Here is an 18,925-nt window from a genome sequence, read left to right as displayed (position 1 = left end):
TAAACTAAAAGCCTAAATACAAAAATTCTTATGTACCAATTGCGAGGAGGTCTTTTTTTCTTACCTCCTTATAGATGAAATATCAAGAAATGACGAAGTACATCTTTAATTATTTTAAATGAGAAGTCTAAATACCAAATTCCATGTCTTTAAACCTTAAAAATTCCATGTCTTAAGAAATTTTGAGATATGACCACCTTATTTTAACAGTTGCAACCCTGACTAATTTTTCCACCTGTCTATTGTCTTCCCTTGTAGGGGAAATATCAAAAACTGCTGAAACACGTCTTTATATTAAGTGAAAAGTCAAAATATGAGATTTCATGTCTCTAACCTTAACGAATTTCGATAGATAGCGCCATCCAGCTGTAACTCCATCCTTTTTAAGGGTAATATTTTAAATGAGGAGCCCAAATACTAACTTTGATGTTTCTTAACCTTAAGAAATTCCGAGATATGCATGTCGTATAATTAATTAAATTTCTCTGCTGCTGCCTTCTAGATCAAATAATAATAATAATAAAGCCGAAACCTTGTCTAATTATTTTAAAGTCCATATACCAAATGTTACGTTTCTATCCTCCAGAGATTCCTAAATACAGACATTTTACGATAATAATTGCCATCCATCTACAGCTCTCCTCCCCCGTCTTGCCCATCGAATTTCCAAAAGTACTTCCTTTGTGAGACCTTACATCATATATCCTATGCCCTGTCCAAATTGTAAGTTTCTAGCTTAAGCCGTTTGACCTGGGCGTTGATCAGTTAGTCAGGAGGACTTAGCGGATTATAAAGTTTTCATTTTCGCTTTCTGTTTTCTTTTATAATTTAGTGTTTTATTCCACGGACAAATTAGTATTTTGCACTATACTAATCCCCTAACCGCAACAGCTCTGTTGGTAATATCTCAAGGAGGATATCCATAATTATTCCCGTAGAACATGAAGAACCGATTTTAAATTGTCGATATCTTGAGGTCAATGGAGGGATCACCTTCATCAATGGACTCTCTTTCTAACTTGTGACCTTCTACATGCTGGCCAAATTGTTTTTTCATCCAGACGGAGGGACAGTCTTGATCTTGAAAATTCTGTCCGTGCATTGTACAGGAATGTATTGAGATTGTGTATAACTGGAATTGTTTCATTCATTTTGTTCATTGATAAAGACCGAGAAAGTGAAATTGGATACTTACTCCAGTGAGACTACTTCAAAGACAGTTAGTCTTGATATTGGTTCATTTTGAATTTGAAACGGATGCTAGAAAAGGAAAGAATAATAAACTTGCAAAAATTATGCTGAAGAATAATTCAAGTGAGATAGATAAAAGTGACGAAGTAGTAAATCAGGAAAATACGAAGGTAGGGTCTCAGTTGCAATTCTTCGTTCATTTTTCACTGGCAACGTTTCGTACTTTCTCTCAATCAGTAGTTCGCTGTACCCACAAAAACATTAGCTGGGTGATAGTAATTATTTTGACCACCATATGTAGTTGTAAAACGCACGTGTTCGTCTCTCGATGTTCCTATACCTTTCGTATCAACAATTTATTTGTTTCTTGGAACTGTGTGCTCTATTTTGAGAGTTCCTTATATAATACTCAACACCTAGTATTTGTACGTTTGGGTGCTCAAGTTGCTCGTTGTTCGAGTTTCAATCTCTGGTAAATGCATATTTTTTCTGTATTAACTCACATTCTGATGCAATCGGGAATATACTGTGTAATTTACATAGGCCTTTTACATGCTGGCCATTTTATTATTTACATCCTGGCTATTTTATTATTTCTTTTTTAATGATGGTATGAAGGTGTCAGTACATGTGATTATCGCAGTAATTCGGAACCTCTGTGATAGAAATTTAACGTATAATTATCGGTATTGATTATTGCTAAGGAAAACACAAAAATATCTTAAAGTTATTTATTGGTATTTTGACGATATTGATATTTATTGATTTATTTATCAAGACAACTGACTCTCTTCTTAATAAGAGTGGTAGTTATGGGCTTGTAATGCCTCAAATTTGCTAGATAGTATTCGCCAACTTGTTTAGATACGAAACTGGTTTTGCCTATCAGGTTGCGCCAACACTCAAAATAACAGATATTTTCCTATCGAAAATGTGTTAATGCTGAATCATCACTGCATTGTGAGAGGGTCGGTATCTGATATACTGTGTATGGTTTAATAATTGTTGATCTGGGTAAGTCGACTAGACTATAACCATTAGTTTTACTGTCGCATATGTAAGTATTAATTTGTTCAGCAACTCGGCGCCACTAGTTCGTGCCGAATGGCTACTTTGAACAAGATTGCGGTACATGGCACCATCCAAAACCTCGATGCAACTCATAATCATACAGTTTTCAGAGGATTTTCTGGTCACCTGACACTATTTAATTGATATTATGTGGTTGTCTTAAGGACAGGGTCTATATGAATCGTTCTAGAACATTGGACAAGAGTACGCAAAATTAGGTAAGAAGTTAACAACTTGGTTGTAAGAATAACAGAATGTGCTGAAACGGCTTCAGTTTTGTTAGAGCAAGTGGAGGACAATTCCAATATAAAATATTTCTCGTTATTTGTTTTAAAATTACAAGTTCCTAAACTTGCAAAATTCATATGACCACTGGGGGTGAATTAGTATGTAGCTAACTCCTGTCTGGAAAGCAACAAATCACAACCTGCCACACGTCAAGCAGTTATCAAACCATCTGGCCGGCCTGATTCATTGGTATACTGGATATTAGAGAACGTACACAAACAGTTAGTTCTTTGTATTATATGCATTTGCACTATTTTTTTTATATATAAATAAGGAGTGTGCTTTAAAAAGACTACGCACAGTTTTTTTTTTTTTTAACTTCGCCTATTCAAGATACTGCAGAGAATTTGTAATAAAATCCAAATTACGGATAAAGTTGAAGTACTGCCAGTAAATATGCAATTTACAGTTTCTGGTGCAAGATAATGACAAAAGTTTTTACCTTTTTCGTAAGGAAGATCGTCAGAAACATAGTAGTCTGGGTTAGATCTCGAAGCAGGGGCGTCATTTAGGAGGGCAGGGAGGGGCATTTCTCCCCTGAGTTGAGATTTATATAATTTTATCAATATGATAGTAGTAAGTCAGCGAAAAACGCGAAATTTTACTTAAATCAAGGGGTCTTGCCCCTTTCCCCTTCCAAGCCAAATCGGAAATGACGCTGTTGTCTCGAAGTAATCTCCATCAGCATTTAGCACCCATTGCCAACGTTCCTATGGCTGGTTATTGCTCTGGAGATAAAACTCTGGGATCTTGGACGCAAAGAAGTCGGTGAGTGTGTGCTTCAGATCGGCCTCATTTATTGAAGAACTTTCCATGGAGGCAGTTGCCCAGGGAATGGAATAGGTTGTAAATCTGATGGCGCTAGGTGCGGCGAGAATGGTGGATAGCGCAGTATCTCCGAAGCAAGTTACTGAATGATGTCCTTGATCGTCTTTGTCACATTGGTACAGCACCTTACGATTAACCAGCGGTGGCTCCTACTGCAATGCATAGTGCACTCGTTGCAACAGCTGCGAGTCAGGTCCACAGTAATTTACTGTCTTGGATGCAGAAGTTAGTACCGCACCACTTGGCAGTTAGTCACTCAGACACAGCGTTTTAGCAGACTTTGTCTTGAGGTTTGAGGCACATAATCACGTGGTAATAATCAATGTCTGGTACGCGTGGGATTGTCATTCTGCACCCACTTTTCGTCACTTACGAATTCTACCAAATACAACCAGGACAGGACAGTAACGACAAACAGGCATTCATTTGTTATTCCTTCTTGGGTGACGACAGTGTTGAGAAGTGCCTGCTTACTCAGCTTGCACACTTTTCCTATGCGGTACTGGTGAAGTCTGATTGTTTCTTTAGAAACCTTGAAGGGTTCGACAAGTTCACCTCATGTATGTCTTTTGACTTCCTCGGTGGCTACATTAAGGGACTTGTCACCCACTGCCAGACCCATCACAAAGGCTCAGACTTCCAGACTAGAATTTCTGGAACCAATGCCTGGCGTGTTTTAAGCGGTAAGTCAGTTCTTTTCTCCTCGGACCGATTCATTAAATAGGATGTCAGACTCTCGATTCTCCAGAAGCTTATCGACTCGTCACGTACATTTATGAATTAAAGGATCTTTATTTTTCATGTTCTACGGTGATGCTCTCTAGACTGAAGACGAATGATTAATGAAAGTGAATGATTATAAAAGAATTAGAGAGTTGTGAATGAGAGTGGAAATAGGGATAGCCAGGAAAACCCAGAAACACAATGTTGCCTACCACAAACTCACGTGGTCCGGGATCGAACCAGGCGTCCCTCGCACCAGAAGAGAGCGCTTTAACACAGACACCATATTCCCTATATATGAAATAAGACGATACTGATAACGTATATCCTGTTGTAAATGGAAATAAATAATGTAACGGACGTAGTAACAGTTAGTCAAATATTACACAGAAACGTTCATTAAAAATTTAATTCATGTAGCAGGTAAAAAGGATTGGATGTAGTTATGCGTCTTTTCAACTCATGACTTGTAAGTATCTCCATGTGCTTGAAAATAACTATCCTTGTTCAGTTTGCGCTCTTTCTCAAATCAAATGATTTAATAACGCCACCCTCGCTGGTTTGGTGGTTACCTTGTTTGCCCCTTGGTGCACAGGATCCCGAATTGAATTGTTGGTGGGAGAGCACTGAATAGATTAGGGTAACTCGGATTCCACTTCAAATTGTAGATCTATGTCTCATACAGCCGCAGGGCTGAAAAGACACTCTAAACTTCAAATACCAGAAACCGGAATGTAGTTTCGATTATATAAGATAATAAAGGAAAGTGGGAATATTCCCGGCTTTTTCTCCTGGCATATAAATACCCGGGAAGGAATTTATTTCCATTTCTTTATTTTCCAAATTATAAGAACCATATGACCAATTGCTTTATTTTCATGTATTATCATTTACTTCTATGTTTTAAATTTGGAGCTTTAAAAATATCAAAATTCGTTGACTGTATTTACGTAACTAATTAATAATATTTTTTATTTCCATTTCCAGTAGAAATTAGCAAAGTATTACTTTATAAGTGATCAAAAGGAACCAGTTTGTAAACTTATCTAGAAATTCTATACAGATAGAGGTGAAGTAATATCAATACACCCCGAACCATCGTCAGTAATAGATGTCGGTCAGCCTGCCGTCTCTGATTCGAATTTCGCTCTTTGAGAAAGATATTGAATAAAGAAATCTTTTTAGTCGTAAATACATATACTTTTTAAAAGTAATGTTTACTTATCAAAATTAGGGTTGCTTCTCAGGATGTTTCATTAGTACCGGTGTTTCCAGACCTGTGTTAATTAGGATTTGTTTGCTTCCTTTTACGTATGTATTCATGTACCAAGCTTTGATGGCGAATTTTGTAACACCGTGTATAATATTCGAAATAGCCTATCTTCTATACTACACAATAAGAACACAGTAACAAAGCTCAGTGCGCCTCAGATCAACATTCTGTATATATGCCATCCCATACACTGGCAACCTTACGAATTTTTCGACAGACTACGTATGTTTTTTTTTTTTTTTTTGGGGGGCAGTTACCAACATAATTTGTTTATAACATTTAAAAATTTAATATGATTGTACTATTAGTAGTAGGGTCAAGTTTAGAAAATCCACTTACATATAAATTTAGGAGCAGTTTTACTATATGGATCCACAGATTCTAAAATGTACGCAAAACTTTGCCCATTTTATGTCGAGAACAACCCAACAAACTCCTGCGGGGCTTCTAACCCGTTCCTACTACTACTGATACTATGGATCCGTGTAGTAAAACTGCACGTAAATTTAAACTGTTTAGCGGAGTAAAGGTATGTGGACTTTCGATACCAAATGTTTTTCCTACATATTTACTCGCAGGCCATATAACGCTCGCGATTAAACGCGAAATTCTGACGAATTAACGAAATTTGCAACAAGACTCGACACTGGCGTCTCTGGTATGTAAAATTTAGGGGGGGGGGGCATCAAAGAAAGTGATTTAAATGGTACTACCTAGTCCAACCTGTTTATTAACTTCGATTCTGTTGTTACCTTTCTGCTTACCTTCACGGACCCCCTAAGGTATATCAAGAACTCAATTACAATAGTTTCACAGCTTGAATATTATATTTACGAATAAATATAATAATTATTATTTATATGATACTCCGTCGTTAGTAAATAAATTAGAATAAAATATTGAATATTTTGTACTTCAAAATATTGGGGGGACGCGTCCCTCTCGCCCCCCCGCCAGAGAGGCCCGTGAGACTCGATATTCCACGAAATTTACCCAAGTGTGACAATTTTTGACGTTTTTACGGTTTATTCATTATCACTATTTCTCCCTTCTGCATACTTGAACGTGAGTAAACGCTATTAGGTCATTATTTATCTACCAGAATGAAATATGAAACTGCCGGATGTCTTATGCCAGCTCTCCCTCGGTTTGTTTGTTTCTTGGCAGCAACGATTGTGGTCCCAGACTTTCCTCGTGTGCCTCTGAACGGCAAAGCAGCCGGTACAATGCCCAAAATTACATGTTTCGATAAAGCACAATAACAAAAACCATGGTTACTACGTTTTTTGCTGTACGTCAAAAAATAGTTAGTGTAAATTTTGTAATATTAGACTAGAATGTTCGTAATAAAGAACAAATATAACACCAGAAAACAGTGAAACAATTCTTACCTGTTATTTGTATAAGTAAACTGTAAATACTAAAGTTTTTTTCTAATAATGTTCTCTGTGTTCGTTTTTTTAAAATGATACTTTCGTTCATTAAGGATGCTTAGTGTTATTTTTTTAAAACTCAAATCATGTTTAATATAGTCATGCATGAGCTCTTCATGATGATTGATGAGTGGAAATTAAGCTGAAATAAAAGGTAACTAACTGTAATTGCCAAGGAAAATAGTGTTCTTACATTGAATTTTTATTCACCGATTTTATCCCGTTTTACGTATATTTTTATAACGAAATTACGAATTCTTATTTACCACAAAATCATGTCTCTGCCCATCACTAATATAAGATAGTTTATACATGTAAATGTCCAGAACTTCTATGAATTGCAGTACTTTAGTTTCCATACGTATCGAAGTTAGTGTGTTTCTGACCTAACCTTGGTCTTACACTTCTTCTGATTTGTCACATTTAATCGATTATGTTTAAGTTGGATTGGTATCAAGGGAATGGGTTTTACCGCCGAATTCTGTATTTGTTTGTCGAATTTGTTTACTGTAACAGGTTTTTGTTTGTGGATACATACTACCAATAGAAATATAATAATGTGAAATGAAAAGTTATTTTTGGCAAAAGTCAGAGACAGTTAGTTCATATCGGAAAACTCATTCTGCTTTAGTCCGTCCACAAGTTCGAGTAAAGCCAGATCTAACAAGTATGTATGTAAATGGATTCTTCGTTTATGAATGGGAGTGCTTTATTGTAAATATATCCTTTCAGGTAAATATATATATATATATATATATATATATATATATATATATATATATATATATATATATATATATATATATATATATATATATATATATATATATATATATATATAATTGTACGACGACAAAGGGTTACTGATACTTGATCTAGAACTGATGAGAATGCGGTTTAGCGTAAATATTAGAGGTATTTCGCCATCTTCACTTTCTGGATTATGACAATCACAAATAAAGTGCATTAGGTAAAATATTACGGGTAAAGTATTTTAATACAAGTAACAAAATGAGATGGTCAGCTCGGCGGTGTAAATTGTTTTGTACATCTGGTTTAAATGCCGGAAAAGGTCTCGTATAATAATAAAAGTGAATGTAGGGTGGGATAAAGAAAATAAGGTATGTGGGAAGCAGCAAACAACACCCGTAACTCTGTCATTATTCATTCCAGCAGCGAAGCTTTGAACTTCCCAGGTATGAGTCATCGGTCAGGGATGTCCAGAGTGTCCGCTTACATCATTGACTTCAGGGGACTGAATATAGTCTGACGTATCTGTGTAATGAGAGTGCTGCTGACGTTAGGTAGCCCTAGAATATAACGCCATTGAACAGTTGCTTGCAGAACCGCTTTTCTAATAGGATTTATTTATTTATAACACTTTCGGGATAGTAAATGCACTTATAGCATATTATAGAATACAAGAATAAACATTAAAAACTTTTAAAGAAAATAATTTTAAGTATTTCACCTGAATCTAGGTTCCAGCCCCTTACTATAACGTAACTAATGGTGCCACGAAGCCCATGTTTAAAGAATTAGGGTTAAATTTTCCCCTGCATCGAAAGCTGGGTGAAAACTGAAAATTAAGGAACAAGAATGGAAGAGTTGAGAATAGTATTTGTAATAGAATTGTTCAGTTATGACTTTAGGTCGTCATTGGAAACACGTCAGTAATTATATTCCTCCGGTGGAGACTTCCAATTGTATGAATTGCAAAATTCTAATATAATCAGTGAGATAGAACTGCTTATTTGTAATTATATTAATTATAATAGCATTTCATATTGTTGCTGAGTGAAATTGAAACTTACCTTTCAAAAGGAAAGTTACTTACATTTATTTATTTATTATTTATTTATTTATTTATTGGTTGATTGATTGATTGATTGATTGATTGATTACATTAAGTAGATTCCTATTCAAGGATTGAAATCGTTATATAATGTGATTTAAAATTTCTTACTTGAGTTCTCTATAATTTGATCAAAGAGAAAATTATTATTGAACTTAATTTACAACAGGAGTTGTGAAAATTCTCATTTTTGTACATGAATTCATTTCATTACTGTTCGCCGTAATGTTTCAAGCTAGAGCAGAGAGAATCAAATCGACTTTTCTTGTGAAATTTGTTGGAGAATTACTCATTTTACATATGTCCATTTTATTACCGTCTATTTAATTTTTTTTTTATATATGTAAAAAAAACGTTAATTTTACCCTCACTTTCGAATGACCTTGTTCATAAAAAAGAAAAGTATAGGAGAAATTAAATACAAATAATGAGATATATAATACTTGAAGGCAGTGAATATTACCGTCTTGAGAATAAGTTGAATAGTTGTATTAAGAATTGTATAAATGTATCGTCTGTGCAAAAATTAGTTACAAAAAAAGTGGTTGTAATGAATTATGAACGTGGCGATATTTTTACATTCCGTTTTTAGTGAGTGATCAGTTAACTGAGACAACATAGTAAACGAACATTAAGTGAAGAAATCAGCCGCTATTTTATGTTTCTCTTACATTATTGCTTCATCGCGAAAGTGAAGTCGATGGCTGTTGCCTTCAGGACAACCCTGTTCTTTCGCTGTCTCCTCTCATCCGGTGCTGGAGGCGAACAGGTATTGTGGGAAGGCTTTCGATAGATTGGAACATAAGCAGGTATCGGAGGTACTAAGAACAGACGGGAAGTGCATTTATAACCAGAAAATAAAAAATAACGCAAGGCAAGGATCGACCAACAAAGTTTTTGTGTTATCTAAGTGCACTTGCATTCTGTGTGTTCTATGCATGGCTTCTTCCGGAACTGCTTACGATGCTAGTCGGTTGGTTGCGCAGACGAGGCTCGTGGAAGATTGCGTCTCGTGGCGTGTACGTTGTCAGTTTTGAGATTTGTCTGAAGATGGTTGAGTCTTTCAACAGAAATGTATTACTTCGACGAAACACTCATTATTTGTATTAAGGGAAATAGTGCAGTGTGTAATGGTGGCTTTTAGTGATTAACATAATGTGGGTTGACAATGTTCTTAATAGAACCACAATTGCTTCCAATAGCTACACTTGTTACGAGAAACCTGTTACGTCCTCACCAAAGTTATGGGTAAGTTGAGTTTCAGTGTTGTGGAACACGTATAGATAGTGAAAGCCTCGTTTCCTTGTCCTTTGTTTCACGAATCGCTTCCGTAATTGATGGAGAAGTGTTATATCAACCAACGACAGTTTTTCAATTTTCATGCAGGGCTTAGTGGGAAAATATATACCCAGACAAATAGTTAAGTTACTTTGTTACATACTTGAATGTCTCCCAATATAATAGTTGTTCGTACGATAAAACTGTGAATTGTATTGTATGTTATTGTTAATATCACATGTTTGGTCAAACTTAATCAACGTAACAAAATTTTGAAAGTAAATGTAATATGTTGTAAATTAGTGACAAGATATTTTTTTGTATAAACGAAAGTCAAATATCTGAAGTTACTATGCTGGAGGAAAGCACGTAACTATTTCCTCGTTATTATCTGCTTGAATCTGGAAATTATAAAATATTGCTTCAGTAGTTCTTATCACAAGAAAACAATAGAATGTTTACAGTCGCGTAAAATTATTTTTTTTATACTACGGACATGTTAGAGTTGGAAGTAGATTTTAAACGTACATTTAATTACACATTGAAATTTTTGAATGCAGTATGTGACTCGTGAAAGTTCAAAGTACAAAAATTGACCTTTAAAATTTTGAGCAGAGCATTTTGGGTAGTGAAGTACTTCGCAGGTTCGTTTTTACAGAGCTTCATTACAATTAAATATAAAGGGAAAGCAGGCAATTAACGTCACTTATCAGTTACAAGTATAAAACGAAACCTCGAATTACACATTTCTTTTTCTTTAATTTTTAAAATGCTTTGAATGAGCAATTTGCGAGTTGTAACACTGATTTCGCCCCCCCCCCCTTCCGCATTCACATGAAATTTAATTGCAGGAAAGTTAATTTTCTGACGTCCATGATAGTTCATTTACTTGTTTGAGCATTGTCAGATAAGGTGGATCCGAACCTCACCTTCCCTGTATATCAGTTCTTTATTTTACCTATCAGCGTATCAACTCCCTCGTGGCTATATGGTTAGCGTAGGCGCCTTCGGCGCGAGAGACCGGTTCGATTTCCAGTAGAAGTCATGTTCGGCTCTCAGGTGAAGTTGTAGGCCCACGTCTCATTTAGCATCGCTGCTTAAAGAAACGCTAAATCCCAATCCAACCAATGTATTAGCGAACATATAGTGCTAGCTGCAAAATTTAAGAACTATAATATTTTCCCAACCAAGTCTCGTAATTTTTAATTCATGTGAGTTCTATCATTTAAGAGAGACATCTGACATCATTACACTCAGGTTGAGTAATAGGAATATTTATTCCTTTTCCGCCAAACGGAAGTGTTCCCAATTGTCATAAACATTCATTACAGATTACATTCTTTCTTTTCTGTTTCTTTCGAGTGTTATTCCAGATTTTAACAACCGACCTCAAGACCTATCAAGTACAAGATTGTTTTCTGTTGTAAAAGAGGAATATATACATTAAAACTCCTTAACTAGATCACTGAAGATAGCTACATAATTAGTAATGCGTTCTATGACCGTAGAAGGCTACTGCTTTGGTTATAAGACTCAACACTTAAGTGTGCACCATATCGTATTGTCTGTTACATCACATTGCCAGTCCAGGATATCTCGACTGAACAATTACATACACTTCCGGAAGTGAATTCTGTTCTTACATCAGAAGTGCTTGGCACAAAGAAGGGTTTTTTTTTTTTTTTTTTTTTTTTTTTTTAACATTTAGAAGATTTTTACATTTACTTATATAATTTAGAAGATAGAATTAAGGAAGTTTCTTAAAAAATAACTTCTAGGCATGAAAATCATTTTGTATGAATTTGTGAAAAAAATTATCAAATTTAGTATACGATGTTACTACACTAGCTAGAACAATGAGGAACATCGTACAATAATTATTCAAGAATACAGAAAACATAGTAATAACTTAATTTTCATTTAATTGAAATAGCTTTGTCGAATATTTAATAGAATGAGTACATAAGTTGTTAACTATTGTATACAAAATCTATATCGAAATTATATGGGTGGAGCAGCAGTAGAAAACAGTCTGTGAACAATTACAGTATTATTGTATTACTTAAAATGTTCGGAGGGAAAAAAAATTATGAACGTGTAGTTGGTGGCTCAGTGGTAGAGCGTTCGCCTCTGGTGCGTGTGTCCGCGCCAAGTGAGCTTTGTAGTGGACAAACACCGTGTGCGTGAGTTTCCTCGAGGTTCTCCCGTTTCCGCCCACCATTCTACCATTTCATTCATTTCCCGTCATCACTGTCGCCTTTAGCCTTGCCGGCATAACCGTGGAACGTAAAACTTGAAGGTTTCTTTTCATTGTTTGCAGAACCCCCAAAATGTACGAGCTGTTCATCCCACCTATGGTTCAGACGCCCTCTCTCTCTCTTTTTTTTTTTTTTCACTTCCACTTTTAAACGTAATCAACACCCAATACTCTGGGTACGAGTATCGTTAAAATTTCTTCTGGTTTATTTATACATTATTATACAAAATATTAGTTGCAAACTGGTTTGAGTGATATACTTCGAACGCCTGACTCTTCCACCGTCAGCATATATGTTAAAAATAGAGCAATCGAAGTAGTTTAAATTGGTGAATTTCGTTTGCATGGGAACACGCACAGATTGAATAGAACTTTGATATAGAATGGCTTATGAAGAGACTTGGGTGGTCTAAAGCAGAATCTGTGGGACGTAATTAGTAAAACCCAGGATCCATGAGGAAAATACTGATAATGGCAAGCAAAATGAAATAAAAGTTCAGATAAATCGGTGTAAAGGGTACGAAAAACTGTTTTAAAATTCCAAAGTAACTTTGTTTTCTTTTCTCATGTTCACATGGAGTCGACGTTCCCGCCTTTCTTTTCCTTCACTCTCCTCTATAACCTTGGCGTCCACGTATTCTCCATTCCCTCTCCCTCAAATAAAGGGTTGAATGGTCCCAGGTAGGTCCTTTTTTGTTTGTTTGTTTGTTGCGAATTTGAGATTTTCACATGTTCCACAAGGAAAAGATTACATTGTGTGCAAGAATCATGTGGATCCGATGATTGTATTCGGTGTTATTATGCAAAGGAGGTACCTACGTAAGTGTTCATCGTGAAGTTAGAAGAAGAAACAGGCAACTAAGGAAAATTTTCTAGAAGTGGACTTACCTGGTTCTTGGATTCAACTCTTCAAATAATTTTGGGTCTTCCTCTCTTTATTTTACTCCAAGCTTTGTATAATTTTCCATAGTAATATAATTGGTAATTAAATGAGTAACTGACCTTGCATGCAGTTACATGTTTAACTGTGGAGTTCAGTTACAATTATACAATGTAAAGGATTCTGGCTGCGACGTGATAGATCATCAAGAAAGAAATTATCAATAGTAAATCTTTATATTGCGTGCTACCAGAAATTGATGTAATGAATTTTCATTTCTATTTACTTAATTTTATTGCAAACGTATGTATATATAATATGAATCTTTCACATGTCTTAATACATTTCTGACTTGTGAACATGAACTTTTTTTTTTTTTTTTAAGCTTTAGTTCATAATTGGGCCTGAAGTGATGTCTTTTGGTCATATTTTTGGGCGAAGTTTAATTCAGAAATTTATTTGGCTGTTGCTGTACACAGGGGCCGCGGAGGCTCAGTGGTATTCACCTCCGGTGCTTGGGGTCCCTGGTTCGATCCCAGCACGCGCCGTGTGAACTTTGTTGTGGACAAACACCGTGCTCGTGGGATTTCTTGGGGTTTTCCCGTTTCCTCCCAATTTCTTCATTCCACCATTTCATTAATTTCTCATCATCATAGTCTCCTATAGCCTAACCGGCATAATCGCGGTACGTAAAACTTAATTTCAAAAATTTTTGTTTGTTTGTTTGTTGCAGTACACAGAGTTTGGTGTAGCATATTTTCTTGAAACGTAACTAACGGTGCGGTGCTACTACCACTTGAAAGGTACTGGCTAGTGCACTAAACTTTCTTGCTCCAATTCCTTAAATTATACTCTGTCCAGAATTAGAAACGAATGGATAGTTCAAAACCATGTGAAAATTTGTCTTGAGAAGGGAAACTACGTCGTGGTGATAGTTACAAGCTGAGGGTTTTTATAGAAAGAAACATCATCATTACAGTACATGTTCAAAAGTGATTATCAGCGGAAGTGGAGGGAGTACAGTGAAATACAGCGTAGCAACAGGTCAAACGAACAAAAATGTCGGAGTCGTTTTTAAGGAAATCATCCAAAGAAAAATACTCCTCTATTTTCCCAGAGAAATAATTTGTATCGCAGTAAGGATTAAAAAAAAAAAAAGCCTTAAACACACGCTCTTGGGTAAAATCCACTCCACATTTCATTTTTGTGCTAGAAAAAGAAAAATGATTGTAACGCCCTCGGGCTATAGGTACCTTTCTGGCTACAACTCCTGATTGTTTTTACCCGACACTGTCAGCTTCCGTTAAGTGGCCGTGGTGTGTGGATCAGTTCCCTGCAAACCCAGGCCCGAAGACGGCCCGGCCCGGACTGATCTGTGTTCTGTGCCCGGCTCGAGCCGGGCGGAGAAAGGGCCGGGCTGTAACCGGCCTGAGAACAACCAAGTCTGATAAGTCAAATCAATCCTTCAATATGCAATGGAAAATGAGAAATGTGTCATAATATTGCAATGTCTGTTTGTCCTTCTGGAATGGGAAAATCGTGTGAAAGGTTACCCAAGGTTTGTTTTCTATATCTCTATTCTGTCTGTCTGTGTTATCTGTGCTTGCTCTGTCCAGCCATCTTTATTATACCTAGGTACAATAATACAGCCTTTTAAATTCTTGCCTTTTTCGGCGTTTTTCTTGAGTCTCAGATAAGCAGCGACAGTGTCATTCCTATTTATCCTAGGATCATGGTTTATATCTCGTTTTTCTCAGAATGGAACAGCCTTTCAAACGGTACCACTTACATGTCCCTATAATATGCCAGAAGGGAATTATTTGAGGGAAAATCGGGATTTTTTTTTACAAAAAAAACCTTCAAAGTTTGGGGCCCCCTGAGGCTCTACCGGGTCTGCGCACAAACCTCCAAAAATTTGGAAAAATACTTCGTAGTGTACTAATTGCTTGTGACAAATTCGAATTTCCTGTCTTGAATAGTAAGGGCGGGAAAATTTTTTTACCCATGTTGAGAGAGCATCAAAAAAACGCCCAAAATTTCCCTAACATGCACCCTACAAATTTTGAAAAAAATCTGACACGCCCGTAATGATCGTAAAATTATGGTCCATACGTCGTTTTGTTCAGAATGGAGCAGCCTTTCAGATGGTATCACCCGCATGTCCCTTGGACATCCCTAAGGAGGGAAGAATTGAGGAAAATAGGGATTTTTGCTGAAAAATCCCTTTTTTCCCGGTTTGGAGCCCTCTGACGCGCCCCTGGGTAAATATAGACATCTGGAAATCACTTTCAAAAATACTACGTAGTGTACTAATTGCTTGTGCCAAATATCAACCTCCTATCTTCAACACTAAGGACGGGAAGAATATTTTCCTCTTCTGCGAATATTCCCAGAATGTCCCAGAATACCCTATATAAATTTCAAAAATTTCTTGACACGTCCCTACTTATCGTAGGATTACGATTCATACACCATTCTCTTCAGAATAGAGCAGGCTTCCAGATTGTATTAACCTCATGTCCCTCGGACGTCCTGAAGGAGGGAAAAATTGAGTAAATAGGGATTTTTGCTGAAAAATCCCTTTTTTCCGTTTTGGGGCCTTCTGGTGCGGCCCTGGGTAAATATAGACATCTGGAAATCACTTTCAAAAATACTACGTAGTGTACTAATTACTTGTGCCAAACACCAATTTCCTATCTTCAATACTAAGGACGGGGCGTGAAAAAGATTTCCCTCTTCTGCAAATATTTCCGAAATTTCCCAAGGATACTATACAAACTTGAAAAATTTCCTGACGCGTCCCTAATTATCGTAGGATGATGATACGTACGTCGTTATCTTGACAATAGAGTAGGCTTATAGATGGTATCTCCCGCATGTCCCTAGGACGTTCCTAAGGAGGTTACGTGTGAGCAAAATAGGGACTTTTGCAGAAAAAATCTCTTTTCCCCGTTTTTGGGCCCTCTGGCGCGGCCCAAGGTTAACATAGTGATATGGAAATCACTTTAAAAAATATTACTTATGGTACTAATTATTTGTGCCAAATACCAATCTATCTTCAATACTAAGGGCGGGAAAAATATTTTTCTCTTCTGCGAATATTTTCGAAATTTCCCAAGGATACTATACAGACTTCAAAAATTTCCTGACACGTCCCTAATTATCGTAGGATGATGATTCATACGTCGTTCTCTTTAGAATCGAGTAGGCTTTCAGAAAGTACCACTCAAATGTCCCTATCGTGTAGCCGAGCGCAGCAAGAATCGCGAAAGTGGGATTTTTAGTCAAAAATATCCCTTTTTTACCCTTTTGTCCCCCTGAACCCCCCTTCTGTGTTGACGAAGAGATCCGAAAAAAAAATATCATAAAAACTAATTGGTCCACTGATTGTTTAGGGAAAATGTTAGAATTCTAGGATTAAAGAGAAGCTCACCAAAAAATGTTGAAGTTAGACCTCAGTAAAAAAAAAAAAAAAAAAAAAAAAAAGTAATTTGTAAATTGATGACGTCATACCCCCCTATGTTCTGACGCTCGGAAGCGTATAGACCCTTCCAAGGCTTTCTTGAATGCTTCCTCTCTTGGAAAATAATAATAATAAAAAACCGGAACTGAATAGCATTCTTAGTTCTCTTTTAATCAAATCTTTAGGACACTACAATATCGGTCGAAGACGACCGAAAAAACTTAAAAGGATTAAACTACACTCATTAGTGCATTACGAGTAACAGAGAAGATATGTAAAACTTCTACACGATAGGTGATACTAATACTTCAACTACTGCTAATACTACTATTACGATTACGAATGCTAGTGCTAATTCCACTATTGCTGCCACTGATACTACTACCACTACTGCTACTACTCATTACTATACTAATACGAGCGTTCACCTCTGGTGCTAGGGGTCTCGGGTTCAAACCCTACTCCCGCCAAGTGAACTTTGTGGTGGACAAACACCGTGTGCGTGGGTTTTCTCGGGGTTCTCCCGTTTCCTCCCACTTTCTTTATTCCACCATTTCATTCATTACTCATCATCACCGTCTCCTTTAGCCTAACCGGCATATCCGTGGGACGTAAAACTCAAAGATTTCATTTTTTTTATACTAATACGACAGCGAATACCACTACTGCTATTACGAAAACAAAGCGGACAGTTATGCCGGCTAGGCTAAAAGAGAAATGTTGAATGAATAAAGTGGGAGGAAACGAAAGAACGCAGAGAACCCCTCTCTCACACGGTGTTTGTCCACCACAAAGTTCACTTGGCGAGAACTGAGATCGAACCAGGGACCCCATGCACCAGAGGTGAACGCTCAACCACTGAGCCACCGTTCCAGGAACACCTAATTGACCCTAGCGTCTTGGTGATTTATTTGATCATTATATTTTGTGATATTTGTAGTATCATACTATTAACAATACAGGAACAAGTAACACCATTTGGTATTTCCCTTGCTAATTAAACATTACTACAAATTGCGCTGATCTTATGAGCACGCCAATTCATGGTTTTGGCCTCCGTGGTCTAATGGTAGCGTACCAAATTCTACTTAGTAGGTCATGTACTTGATTTTATATGTTCTTTAGGTAACTACGGCTCAGGTCGTATGGATGATGATGGTATGAATTGGTGAAATGCAAACCGTGGGAGGAAGCGGGACCACCCTGGAAACTTCCACGCACACGGTGTTTGTCCACCACAAAGCTCACAGCACGAGCAGGGATTGATCCGACGACCTCTAGCACCAGATGTGAGTGCTTTTCGTAGTGGGCCACTGTTGTCCCTCGTAGATCAAGCATCGGTTGACATTCTACGCAGACCGGCCATAGTAACTAGTATTTCTCCTTTTTTTCTGTACTTAGAAGGTAAATTCTGTACCACTAAACATGTCAACTCTGACGCGAAGTCGTATCAGCTGTAGTAGTATTAGCAGTGGTCGTAGTAGTAATAATAATAGTAGTAATAATTACAGTACTTTGCAGTCTTGAATAAAGAGTCAATTTCCCAAACACATTACGATTAGCATAGGCTAACATTAGTTTCCAATCCACCCGGCCGGGCACATTCCGGGCCGAACCGGGCGCGTCGGGACCGTGCAGGGCTCTGGTGTGCATCATAATACACTGGCTGGGGTGAAATTCACCCCGCGAGTGTGTTTGTGTAATATAATTTTTTGCTAAGTTTTCAATCTATGTTTTTTAAAACCGTGGTTTAGGCCAATATTATTCTGGTAAACTTTTGTTTTAAAATATCAGTAAGGGAGAGGATACAAAATGGACAGTGCTGCGTAAAAGGAAGAGAGAATAAGGAACCTCTTTTATTTTGTTGACAGCGATGAGGAACTGATTCCAACTGATTCCTAATGATTGTAGTGACACAGATGATGATCTACATGAAAATGAATATGACACAAATACTGAACAAGAGTGTGAAGAAAAATACAAACTTGTACGGACACGATCTGCAGGAATTAACAGCAAAAAGAGGAAGGGAGAAATATTCAAGCCTATTAGCCTTTTCCAATCATATGGCCTTACTTCTTATGCTTCCAATCCCCGAAAGAGTTGTTGGAGTATCACCATGACAAAATTGATCCAGACAAAGGTGAGGAAAAGAAACCTGTTATAATAACTGATTATAATTTACTCAAAGGTGGCATTGATGTTGATACGCTGTGTGGAACGTACACTGTGTCCAGAATGTGCAAACGTTGGGCGCCTACAGTGTTCTTATGACATCCTAAATTTTGCAGGCATAAATTCTCTTGTCATTTCCAAAAACAACATTGGAGTGCAAAACCAAGTAGCCAGAAGAGTGTTCCTGAAGGAACTGGGCTTGCAGTTTTG

At 36.9% G+C, this 18,925-nt stretch overlaps 1 protein-coding gene across 13 annotated transcripts in view; it reads left to right on the top strand.

The window, feature by feature from the left end:
* Positions 1-18,925, top strand: part of LOC145660507 (serine/threonine-protein kinase MARK2) — a 305,977-nt gene that overhangs the window by 178,221 nt on the left and 108,831 nt on the right. Inside the window, exon 1 of one of the 13 annotated variants that reach the window (XM_081725650.1) lies at positions 9,476-9,910. The exons of the other annotated variants lie outside the window; for them this stretch is intronic. Coding sequence (XP_081581776.1) covers positions 9,818-9,910 — 93 coding nt within the window. The 5' untranslated portion in view covers positions 9,476-9,817. Of the gene's footprint in view, positions 1-9,475; positions 9,911-18,925 lie in introns of those variants that run through there. 13 annotated transcript variants of the gene reach the window in all.

Source organism: Thermobia domestica, chromosome 9 (assembly GCF_964235325.1).
Source record: "Thermobia domestica chromosome 9, izTheDome1.hap1.1, whole genome shotgun sequence".
In the NCBI taxonomy this organism is placed as follows: domain Eukaryota; kingdom Metazoa; phylum Arthropoda; class Insecta; order Zygentoma; family Lepismatidae; genus Thermobia; species Thermobia domestica.
Note: the sequence above shows the minus strand (reverse complement) of the source record. Positions and strands in the feature narration are given on the sequence as shown.